This window comes from Myotis brandtii, unplaced genomic scaffold (genome assembly GCF_000412655.1).
Source record: "Myotis brandtii unplaced genomic scaffold, ASM41265v1 scaffold822, whole genome shotgun sequence".
NCBI lineage: Eukaryota > Metazoa > Chordata > Mammalia > Chiroptera > Vespertilionidae > Myotis > Myotis brandtii.
This window is the reverse complement of record NW_005371333.1, coordinates 486,762-499,330: the sequence shown is the minus strand read 5'-3', so window position 1 is coordinate 499,330 and position 12,569 is coordinate 486,762. Positions and strand designations below refer to the sequence as shown.

General features: G+C 36.2%; 1 protein-coding gene across 6 annotated transcripts in view; it reads right to left on the bottom strand.

Moving 5' to 3' along the window:
- The window catches only part of INPP4B (inositol polyphosphate-4-phosphatase type II B), a 484,095-nt gene that overhangs the window by 290,434 nt on the left and 181,092 nt on the right, over positions 1-12,569 (bottom strand). For all 6 annotated transcript variants that reach the window (XM_014531700.1, XM_005884189.2, XM_014531699.1 and 3 more), the window contains 2 exons: positions 5,841-6,058; positions 3,974-4,018 (listed from right to left, as the gene is read on the bottom strand). In XM_014531700.1, coding sequence (XP_014387186.1) covers positions 3,974-4,018; positions 5,841-5,931 — 136 coding nt within the window. In that variant the 5' untranslated portion in view covers positions 5,932-6,058. The remainder of the gene's footprint in view (positions 1-3,973; positions 4,019-5,840; positions 6,059-12,569) is intronic.

Sequence of the window (12,569 nt, the reverse complement as noted above, 5' to 3'; positions counted from 1 at the left end):
CTCTAATATCTGAAGTAACCTACCTAAGGACATCTTGTCATTGGCATGCTGTGATAAAACTGAATTTTAACCATTGAACACATTAGACTTATTGTTTTGAATGTATGACATATATGATGTCCATATAAAATATGAAACACATTTTTATAAGCTTTCTATTGACTCTGGGATGAACTTATAAAATAGTTCATAGAAATTTATTTTATCTCATTGTCAATATTAGTCTTCTCTGTACATTTTCAACAATGGATTCAGAGAATAAATGCACCCAGATTTTAAGAAATGATCACTCTTCTTAAATGCCAGCTTTGTTGAAATGAAAACAATTTTATTAAACCATAAACAAAATAAGCATTCTCCAGGGTTTTTAATTATTTCTCCCTTTGTGAAAATAAAAATGGTTTCAATACACTCAAATGAAACAATGAAAGAAATGTGGAAGCAGATTTGCAGTTGTAAGAGTGAATTATTTAATTTAAAGGCAGCCAACCATGAGATATACAGTTAACAATGGACATGAGATACTCATTTTTTCTGTACATGCTTATTTTGTGATAGCAAGATATTTTTAGTCAATTAGCTTGCTCAATTGACTAAGCATCTCCTACCTCATTTAGCTGAATAAAGATGTAGCAGGGGAACTTCAGCAAGATATAGCGATTTTATAGTGCCATACAGACAAGGAAGAAACAAATCCTCCACAGAAAATAACTTATTCAAAGCAATAGACACCTAACAAAATCAGTGTAGCTGTTTCTAAATGTAAAAATGCAAAGCCATTGGAATTCTCAATTTATTTGAATACTCAAGAATCAAATATCAAAAATTTAGTTGAAAAATTAAGTGGAAAAAGCTCCCTACCTTGTTTATCCTATTTTTTGTTAAAATTTTTTATTTTTGTTTTAAGACACTATGCTTTCTAATTAAATAAATATGCACATTCTTCAACAATGATAAAAATATTTAAGAAATTATTACTCTCATTATTCCTTATGAAGTTAACTATGTAACAAGTGAAGTGTTGAAGAATTTGTGGGATTAAGAAAACAAAGAAAAAAGTGATGAAAATATACACTAAAAAATATAGTATCCTTGAAAGAGTAGTTTAAGTATCTTTTTTTTAAGAAATAAAAAAGTCGAGGATCTTAACATGCTAAGAGACATAACAAAGAGTTTGGGGAATTTATCTTTCAAGATCAACAATTCAATTCCCTGAAGACTCTAAATATCTTTCTTTTGTTTAATCGTCAGGCATTTCTTGCCCTGTGATAAGATAAAATCATCTATTGTTAAGAAATCTAGTGTACTTTTTAAATAAACATAAAAAAAGATATTTGAATTTTTTTAAATGGGAGGACTATCATTATGAATCATTTCCTGCAGCTGCTCTTCTTTTAGATCTATGATCCAAAGCCAGAAATTTAAGTGACAACAGCATTGCTACTGAACTTGACTGGACTTTCAAAAAAACAGCATAGTTAGATCTCTGAACAAGACAGATCACTTAAATTCAAACAGAAAACAGGTATTGGCCCAGACATGCTGTCTCTTGAAAGTTGGCCACCAGGTTTACTGAACCTCCTCTACCCCAACTGCTTCTGCCCGCTTCAGATTACCCCTGTTCTCCAAGATGCAAATAAGAAGGCTTTTATCTGTGTTTTGAAATACACCAAATAATTCAAACAATTTTTTACTTTTCAGAAGTCCTGTCAAAAATGTAAAATCATTATTTTTTCATTCAAAATAAAATATGGCTAGATGAAGGCTCAAGTAGTAAGAGTTATTGTCAGTGAGTCAAGAGGTGCCTAGGCCTATTTTGCTCCTCAGCTCCCTTTCTGAAAATGAATTGGTTCTACATCTGAGAACTCCAGGAAAAACAAACAAACACATATAACTTTATTGGTATTACCACAGATGTTTCTTGAGTTTTCACATTTCTGTTTCTCAATACTTGAGAAAGAAAAAATCTAGAATCCTTAACTTACAGCACCTTTTAGCTATATATGTAATAAAAATGAAATGTTAAAAAAATAAATTATACCAAAATCAGAAATACTGATAACAATAAATTCAGGTGAGGCTGTGGAGCAACAGGAACTCTTACACATCACTGGGAATGCAAAATGGGACAGCCACTTTGGAAGACAGCTTGACAATTTCTTACAAAACTTAAATATATTCTTACCATTTGATCCACTAATTGAGCTCCTTGGTATTTGCACAAAGGTGTTGAAAAGTTATGTCTACACAGAAACTTGCACAAGATATTTATAGAACTTTTATTCATAGTTGCCAAAACTGGGAAGAAACCAAGATGTCCTTCAGTAGGTAAATGGATAAATAAACTGTGGTACATCCAGAAAATGGACTATTATTCAGTGCTAAAAGAAATAAGCTACCAAGCCATCCTATATAATAAAAGGGTAATATGCAAATTGGCCCTAACAGCAGAACGACCAGAACGACTACTGGACCAGTCACTATGAGGTGCACTGACCACCTCTTGGTCCCTTTCCCCAGCTGGCAGGCTCCAATCACCTGATGGCCACCCACAGCAGGGGCGGGGCCGGTGAGTGGGCGGGAACAGCTGACCTCTTGGTCCCTTCCCCTGGCCTTCTGGCACTGATCACCTGATGGCGAACAGGAAACAGGGGGTGGGGGGTGGGGCAGGCTGCAGGCAGCTGGGGAAGATGGCCCTAATCGCAGGCCAAGCCTAGAGACCGTACCCGAGCACGAATTTCGTGCACCGGGCCTCTAGTGAGAATATATAGAGAAAACTTAACAGCAATTTAATTCAGTGAAAGAAGACAATCTGAAAGGGCGATATACTTTATGATTCCAACTATCTGACCTTCTGAAAAAGGCAAAACTATGAAGACAGTAAAAAGATTAGTGGTTGCCAGGGTTTAGGGGAGGGATGGATGAATAGGTGGCGCACAGAGGATTTTTAGGGCAGTGAAAATCCTCTATATCCGTGGTCGGCAAACTGCGGCTCGCGAGCCACATGCGGCTCTTTGGCCCCTTGAGTGTGGCTCTTCCTAAGCCTTAGGAGTACCCTAATTAAGTTAATAACAATGTACCTACCTATATAGTTTAAGTTTAAAAAATTTGGCTCTCAAAAGAAATTTCAATCGTTGTACTGTTGATATTTGGCTCTGTTGACTAATGAGTTTGCCGACCACTGCTCTATATGATACTATAATAATGGAAACCCATAGAATGTGCAATACCAAAAGAGAATCCTAATGTAACCTATGGACTTTGGGTGATGATGATGTGTCATAGTAGGTGCATCAACCATACAAATGTACCACTCTGGCAAGGGATATTGAAAATGAGGGAGGCTATGCATTTGTGGAGGTAGGGAGTAAATGAGAAATCTCTACACCTTTTACTAAATTTTGCAGTGAACCCAAAACTGCTCTAAAAATTAAGCCTATTAGAACGGACAAACAAACGATTAAAATAAAAACTATAAATAGTTATTTTCTCAATAAATTATGCCTCAAAATAAAAGCATCATCCCATTTTCAAGATTGGAAGAATAAGGAGGTATTTTTGGGTAAGTGAGACTGAAAGGGGCATAAAGGAAAACAAAGAAAAACTCCACATTAGGTCGGTTTCCAGCCAACGAAGTAAATAAGTAGACACACAGATTTCCAGACATGTTGATTAGCAACAAAACCCAGTCACTGCATGAGAGTGAGTTCTGGGCACCATATTTGTGGTTGCCAGACTTGGTTGAAAGGCCCAACTTTGTCATCACTGAACCCTATGTTCTTGGGGGAGTGAAGTGACCTAGTCCTCAGCTCAGATTCTTTATGTAAGAAGAGAGGAAATAGCATTTACCTTATAGAACATTGTTCATAAAAGATTATAAAATATATAAGGATATAAGTAATGTACCTACAACTTGCAAACTTTATATACAAATTATTATATTTATCAATAAAAATAAGATGGAGTTTCTTACCAAGGATAAATTCCAACTGCGGTTCATTTGGCGTCTTCTGAATACCTATAAATAATAGGTAAGAATTCAGATTAAAGATATTTAAGTCATTATCAAAAATATGTCATTGAATATTACTATGTTTCACCATGCCCGGAATATATTAGTATATTATTTGGCAGAATAAAGAAAGTCAATTGATCAGGCTTATAAGCAGTGGGTTCTCAGGGGAAGACATAATATTTGTAACAGAACTAGATATAACTAAAAATTTGACTGAGCTACTTAGCTCCATAGCCATTAAGAATCTCAAATATTATAAGCTGTGACAAATATAAAACATTTCCCACTGTGTCTGTTTCTTTTAAATGCATGGAGATAGAGATGGAACTTTCAAAAAAGGACAACCTCTCCAAAGCACTCTTCCATATAGAGTTTTCTTTCAAACCACTCCAACCTGCTATACTCAGTGAATTACTAATTAAAAGGATATCTCTAGATAGGTTATGAAGGATATTATGCTGGTGGTTATACTGCTAGCTTATTGATAGCTCAAATCAACATTCCATTAAATGCCTCTATTTCTCTTGTTGGAGTTTTTTTTTTTAAATCTAATAACATGGCTCAATGATTTAAGATGCAGTAGAAGGGAAAGTAAGTCTGAGGACAAAGGTAAGGAAATGGGAACATCTAATGACTAAAGGTAGAAAGACCAGGCTGTGATAAGTGAAAATGGCAGGCGAATGCCTGAAGACCGCACACAGTACAAGAGTGGATGAGGCCTGGGATGCCATTTGTTAGCTCTCATGGTGGCCAAAGAGGCAAAACTAAATTATGGACAAGTAAACCATTTGGCAGTAATGTAAGAATATTATGCAAATCCTTTCCTTCTTTATTTTTACTGGTGGACTCACCAGATACTATTTAAATTTAATAGCATCCGGTCACTAATATATTGTTAGAACCACCTCTCTGTATAAAAATCATCCATTTTTTATTTATAGAGTTCACAGGTTTTGCATGGTAACCATTTTATTTTTCTTCCTGCTGACATTTAACAATGCTATGGTTAACAATTTTAGACTTTCCAAGAGAGGTTAAAGTGACAATCATTAGGTAGGCCTTTGTGCATTTTGAATAGTGTAGATTTTTAAAAAGGTTATTAACAATTAACTCTGCTATAAGCTCTGACAACCAAATTTCTCAAAAAATGCATCCAACCAATACCATTTTCTAAGGATTATTTTTATAATGTAAATTAAATGAGAGGTTAGGCATATGTTTGCCAGTGTTAATAACTGGGCAACAAGAATCTTCTGAAAAGTAAAGAAAGGACACAATTCATGCTAAACAATAAAACCTGAACCCTAGAATTTTGAACATGGGAGAAAAACATATAATTCTTCCAACAATTTTAATTATGTGAGTAGCACAAATCCTGATTGTAATGTTCATATGTAAATCTTGCCCAAGTCTCCAAGCTTGCTCTCTATGGGACTTGGTGCTCTCAGGTAGGGCAGTGACAGTAGTGCAGCCATTTCACCCTAAAGCTTTCCACTTAGTCCTTGGTGTTAAAGGGAAAATGTCTATGTTCCAAAAAATAATTCCACATGAGATTATACAAATGCTAAATAGAAGGGGTACTTAAGAAGTATTAGTTAGTGTCTTAATACACATTCAGCACTTTGATTCTACCATTTGATATTTAACAGTTTCATGGACTATCATCTATCTCATAAAAGATGATAAAAGATAAGAACCATTTCATAGACTCACAACAAAAGAAGCAGTGCAAAGGGAAAACATGTTGTTAATCTTATGCCATTTGTTAGAACCCCAGTTTCTGTGTGTTTGTCAGAGTTCCAAGAAGGGTCACACACATACTTACTTGTCAAGTGAAAGTCCCCACTCTCATTTGCCTGGGGTGTGGGAAGGAAGTGCTGGCCTTCTTCTGATGTGCCTTCCTCTTTGATTTCCATGATCAACCTTCACAGTTGCTTACTTTTTAGTTTTCTAATATTTCGTGTCCAAATGTCACTGCCAATGATTCCTGGTTTAGTATCGACGTATCTTCACACTAAAGACCTGATATCCCACTCTGAAATTCTGCATTGAGGAAACACCAACAGCAAAAATGTCAGTTACTCTAGAGTGCAGTCTAAAGCTAAGAATTAAAGGTGGGTAGAGACTACATTCAAGACCAATACACCCGGTTATTATACTAAGAACTCTGGGTTAAATGAGTATTTTCCCTGCAATTATGTTATGGTCATCTGAGGGACTTCTAAATCCTGAAAGGTATATTCTTTCTCTTTTAGTTCATTCTGCAAAATAGCAGATAGCTACAGGGGATGCTAACTTAAATGCACCTAATTTAGCAGCAAGGACAGACAGCATCTTTTGAGGCATTATAATGTTTCGCCAAAGTGAATATTACTTTCATTCTTTCCATTAGAACTGCCCTTTATACTCATCTCTCCAACAATCCTTGTTAGAACATTATTCATGAACACATAAAGATAATTTGGCATGACATTCTTCTTCCAAGATGAGCCAACAGGTTGTGCAGGGGAGTTTCCAACCTCATCATTATCCACAGAGTCTCTTGCTGCTCTGCCTGATAAAGGTGTAATTGTTTAATGATCGAGGTAGATGTTGAAAAGAATGAATAATAATCCTTAAAAGCTAAAGCTCAAGGGGAAATGAAAGCAATAGCAAAGTGATAAAAATTAGCATGGGGAAAGGAACCTTTCCAAGAACTTAATACCCTGTTAATACAGACAGCCTCCAAGTTTCAAATTCATTTTGATATCTAGCATGATATACATGACCAAAAATTAAATAGAAAAAAATCAATGTAGTTTTAAACCAAGTGACCAGTTGAATTAAAATGTATAAAATCTTTAAATGTCTACCCAATGCTGTTTAATGAGATTGCAGCAATAGAGTTTGGGTTTGGAATACTAATTTAGTCTCCAACTACACAAATGCACAGCCTTACTCTTTGTTGTTCTTAACAAAGCAACTTAATTTATAATTCAGCTCTAGTTTTTAAGATCATCTGGCAAAAATTAAATCCAGAAAGCATCTTGAATCTTTAGAAAATAATACAATAAAGTTGCAGATAAATACACATTTGCTGCTAAAGATATAACGGGGAATACTTGTTGGGGTAAAGGGCCATTGCACCATATTCTGTCAATTTGAAGATTGTATTTTGAATTAATACAATGCTTTCTAATTTATTTTTGACTATTTAAATTTAATAGTCTTTCTGATAAGGGCATGTAGTCACTGAACCACATTCTCTTCAGTACCTATGACAAATGCATGAGCATTAGTGGGGGTGATATCTGTGGAAGACTGCTATGTATAGGACTTATATACAGGAGTTGGTTAACTTTACTATATTTCTTGACCAAAGACTCAACCCTCAATTCTGATCAGTCACCTTAAAAATTGAAAAGGAGACCTACATAAGGTAATACGAATGAACCCTAACAAAATCCCAACTCTGCACACTAATGGTGAATAATTAATAAAATAATGTAAACTCTATGTGTGGGTGTGTGTAATTTGGAGGTGAGTGGAGAGGATTAAAGTGAGATGCCTAAAAGGACTTGTTAACATGGTCCAATTTTAAGCATAACATAATCCATTCAAAGCTATTCACTATCTGAAAAATAACTTCAATTTTATAGAGAATGGAGCCACACATACAAATCTGAAAGGAGAAATCAAATCCACAATGTTATACATTTTCTCTCAGTAATGGAGAAAAAAAGTAGGCAGAATAACAGTGAAGATATAGAAGACTGAACAATACTGCCAACAACTTGACCTAATTGACATTTTAACACAATTCTTCCCACAACAACAAAATACTGATTTTTTTTTTTTGAAATATACATGAACAATTCATTAAGATTATATCTTAACTCTAAAATAAACCTTAACAAATTTAAAAGAATCAAAATAAAAACAAGTATATTTTCTGACCATAATAAAATTAAACTAGAAATCAAAAAAATATCTGGAAAATCCACAAATATTTGAAAATTAAACAATACAGTTCTAAATAATTTTACATATTCAGAGGTTATTCATAGGATATATACATATATGCACATATTTGAATCAGAATGAAATACCTGCCCTACAAATTAAAAGATACCTGGAGGAAATTTTATATTAATGCTTATATTAGAAAAGATCTCAAATCAATGATCTAAGCTTTCATCATATAACTAGAAAAAGAGCAAATTAAACCTAAAACAAGCAGAAAAAGGAAATAATGTGTGTAATAAGCATAACTGATAAAGATTTAGTCTCCAGAATATATTTAAAATGTTAGCAAAACAACCCAATGGAAAAAAAGCCTATCAAAATATATAAACAGGTACTTCAAAAATATCAAACACAGATTGCCAAGAAACGATTTAAGAGAGCCTCAACTTCACTAGTTATCATGGAAATACAAATTAAAACCAAATGATATGTAAGTGTATAACCATCAATAAGTAAAAACTTTGAAGTCTCAAACCCTCAAATATTGAGGATTTAGAGCAATATAAACTTTTATGCGCTGTGGTGTTCCAACCACAATGAAAAATAATTTTGTAATATTGAGTAAAGTTGAACAGCAATTCCACTTCTAAGCTATATTCTAGAGAAATTCTTGCAAACACATACCAAGATACAGAAGGAGGTTCACAGCAACTCAACTTCTAATAATAAAATATTGAAAACAGGCTAAATGCTCAGCAATAAGAAAGTAGATAAATATATTGCTGTCTATTCATTCTATATAAAATGGATTGTCATCTCACATATCAACATTGATTAACCCCACAACCCAAGTATAGAGAAAAAGAGGAGAAAGAGTGAGGAAGAGCTGAAGGATGGCGGGGAGGGGATGATGGTACTTACAGAAAGCTTTGAAACATGTAACATAATACTCTAATTTTATATTATGTAGGGGTGCAATCACAGAGAAATGCATGAAGAGTTATGATGCCTGGGAGGAGGGTTTTGGGAGATGTGATCAGGGAGGCGGGAACTCAGGAGCCTTAAAACCAGGGCTATGACCCACATGGGGATTCACCTCTGTCTTCACTGCTCGTTTTCCCTCCTGGGAAATGTCAGGGTACTTGAGAGGCTATTGCCACTATAGAATAATTATATTCAAAGGTTTGCAACTAGGCTCCTATTCTTAGGAACAGGGATCTACCCTTATTTTATATTGTTCAAAAACAATAGCAGAATAAAAACAAAGGTTTCGGGAAAAGGTTCCCTTTGAGAAAAATGGACATAAATTAACAAATTTGATATTTTACCTGAAAAAAACAACAACTATCAGGAATATTTTAAGGTCAAGGCCCTCCTGGCTTCTCACGAGACCCCTGACCAGGCAGAGGATAGCTCCTGTCAGAGCAATGGATTTGCATTCAGGGGCAACATTTCTGCCCAGGAAAACCAATTGCATCAGAGACAATTGAATTGTCCAGGCCTTCAGTATGGTTTTGTTACCAATATTAAATTCAGTGAGGATCTGCTTTGTCACAGAATAAAAAAGATGAGAGCTGTCAGGGCTCCAGTTTTATCAAAAGTCCAGCTACGGGGGCTCAGTTCTGAACCAGCTGGCAATGTTCTTCTCAGCTTTGCCCTGAGGAAGTAGCCCTGACATGAAACAAAACAGAAGACCCGTGGATTTAGCAAGACCAAACAGCAACAGTCTTTTAAAGCTTTGCCACTTAAAATGTGGTCCCTGGGCCTGCAGTGTCTGCATTCCCTGGAAGGGTGTTAGAAATGCAGGCCGTTGAGCCAGATCCAGATCTGCTGAATTAGAATCTGCCCCGTAGCATAGGTGATTCCTGTGCACATTCAAGATTGAGAGGCACCACTTTGAGGCACAGAGGACCACCAGATTCCAGATTTGTACACTGGGAGAGGAGAAGAAGGAGTTCTAGCAGATTTAAAAAAAAAAGTTGATATGGACTGAAGGGCCATGTCACTTAGCCAGACTTTCTAGACGGATGGCAGGAGCTTTCATGGATCCTGGCCTGGACTTCAGTCTCTTCAGTCACTGACTCACATCCAACCTCCAGTGCTCCTTTATTCCCAGGATCTCCTAGTCTCAGTATCTGCCTGGGGCCCCTGATACCTACCTATTCTCTCACTTACTACCTGGCCTCTTGGTGATGGACTCTTGCCAGTGACCAGTCTTAACCCAGCCTAGATTCTATCCCCACTCTTACTTCATTTTTCTTTGTTCTCTCCAGCCTCAACTCCGCTGCCTGACTCTTGGCAGTCTATTCAGCTCTTGGCAGGTTAGACCCAGGTACCTCTGGGGCTAAACAGAGCCAGGTCATGGCATGCCACACTTCGATAAGTGTTGGAGCAGCTCACAATAAGAACTGCTGACTTATTGTTTATCCATGCAGGAGCATTGTCCAGAAATTTGCTGAAAATGTCTGGACTGTGGGTTTTAGGGCACAAAGCAGTTCAAACTACTGTGACACAATGAAATAGGGAGAAGGGGATGGGATGGTGACAAGAGAACCAATTCAATAAAATATAATTGACCAGCATCATACACTTCCCTTTGCTCCCTATAAATATCAACTCCAAGGGGCTCTACTGATACCCATCCAGTCTTCATAAAGTTCTCTTCACCACCATTTCTGAAGTTCATTTTAGCCAAATTTTCGAAGGACTTATATGCCTTTTCTGAGTATACATTATGTGCCATGCTCTATGTCATCACTCTATAAGCATTAAATTAATATTCATAACAAATTTAAGTTATTAACTCCAGCCTTACCAGTGAAAAACTGAAGGTTAAAAAGTAATTCGTTTCAGGACCCACATCGTAATTACAGAACCATGGATGTGAACTTGAGTGTCTGATTTCAGAGCATTTTCTCTGTTCTTTTTACCGTGTCTTTTAATTTTATCCTACCAAAATTTATACACTTTTATTATCCCTTAAGAAAGAAATTAGGGCAATGGGCAGAGAGAAAGAAGGGAGGTCTAGGAGACATTTATTTATGCTTTCATTTATGTTACTTTTTTTTCTTAAAAGGAAAACCTCTGGAAAACCTATAGTTTGTCAATATAGCATTTAATGCCTAAGTACCAGAACCAGGGAAAAGAAAACCAGGTCATAATAGATGTTTTTATAATTCCATTTGTAATGTCATTTCTGATGGAGACATATTCATCCCTTGTTCTTTTACTTGGTCTTGATATGAATATATTTTCAGTGGACAGCCAGCATGAAAAACAAAATCAAGAATAAAAATTCTAAATAATTGAAGTTTGAAAATGGAAACTAATGATTGAATGCATCCAATTCTCCAGGTCCAGCATTCTGGTTACTTAACAAAGGAAAAATATTTTCTTCCTTTGCTTCTTTGAATCATAGGGCTCCCTTTTGGAGATCACAGTCCAATAAAGTAATAACCTCAAATTGTGATGAGTATTAAATGATAATTGAAATTAGCAAAATCTTGATGTTCAAAAGGACAGAACACAAAGCAGCAATGGAGAGAACTCCGTTCAGCAAGCAGAGGGACTATGCCTTTGGTTCATTATAAATCAGAGATCAGTCTGTTGCTCAACTGTTTCAAATTAGGATAAGAACAATGTTGGTCTCCACTGTACTAGTATAAAAAGTAAAATCGAGTCTCTTTGGATCCCTGTGACAAGGCAACCCATAATCCTGAGAACTCAGAGGGCTCTGCCTCAACACCACATCAGATCTGAGCCAGAATTTACATTGTTTCCCACAGTGTTTTTTTTTGGGGGGGGGGCGGGAGGGGGGAGGCGCACACCTGGACCAACTTTGGGAATACAGCTAGTCAGCCATCTGATGTGTGAGCAAGTAATTCTGTGTTGGTCATAAAGATGAAAGCATCCTGAAGAATTACAAAGTGAGGGTGGGAAGCATGCTTGATTTGATCTCAAGAATCCCTTTGCAACAGGTTGGTTACATATGTCTACCTTTAAAATACTAAGATGATATATTTCAAGAGAATACAGCATTGAAGAGACTTTAAGGAATCGGGGTCATCCCATTTAGGGTATGAGAACACACAGGCCCAGAAATGGGACAGAAGAGCTCCTTGTACGCAGCTTGCTAATGGCCCCACGGGGATTGAAGAGAAGGTCTGTGTTCTGAGGTGGGCTTTGTGCCCTTCTCTTCAGCGTGACACTCTTGAGTGCTTCTCCTATGTCACCTAAAGGATTAATGAAAATGGGATGTTTCAGAAAAGACTGCTGTCTCATGGAATCTTTTTCTTCTATAAATACTTCATGTGATACATGGGTTTTGTTTACTTAAGAAAAACTTATAAAACCTGATCTCATCCCCAAATCTACTTTAAAAAACAAATTGCTATTGCACAGCAAGGTTTTAAGGATAGAGCGTCGGCTTGCAGACTTAAGGGTCCCGGGTTCGATTCCAGTCAAGGACATGTACCTTGGTTGCGGGCACATTCCCAGTGGCATGTACCTTGGTTGCAGCTGATCAGTGTTTCTCTTTCATCGATATTTCTAACTCTCTATCCCTCTCCCTTCCTCTCTGTAAAAAATCAATAAAATATATTTTTAAAAA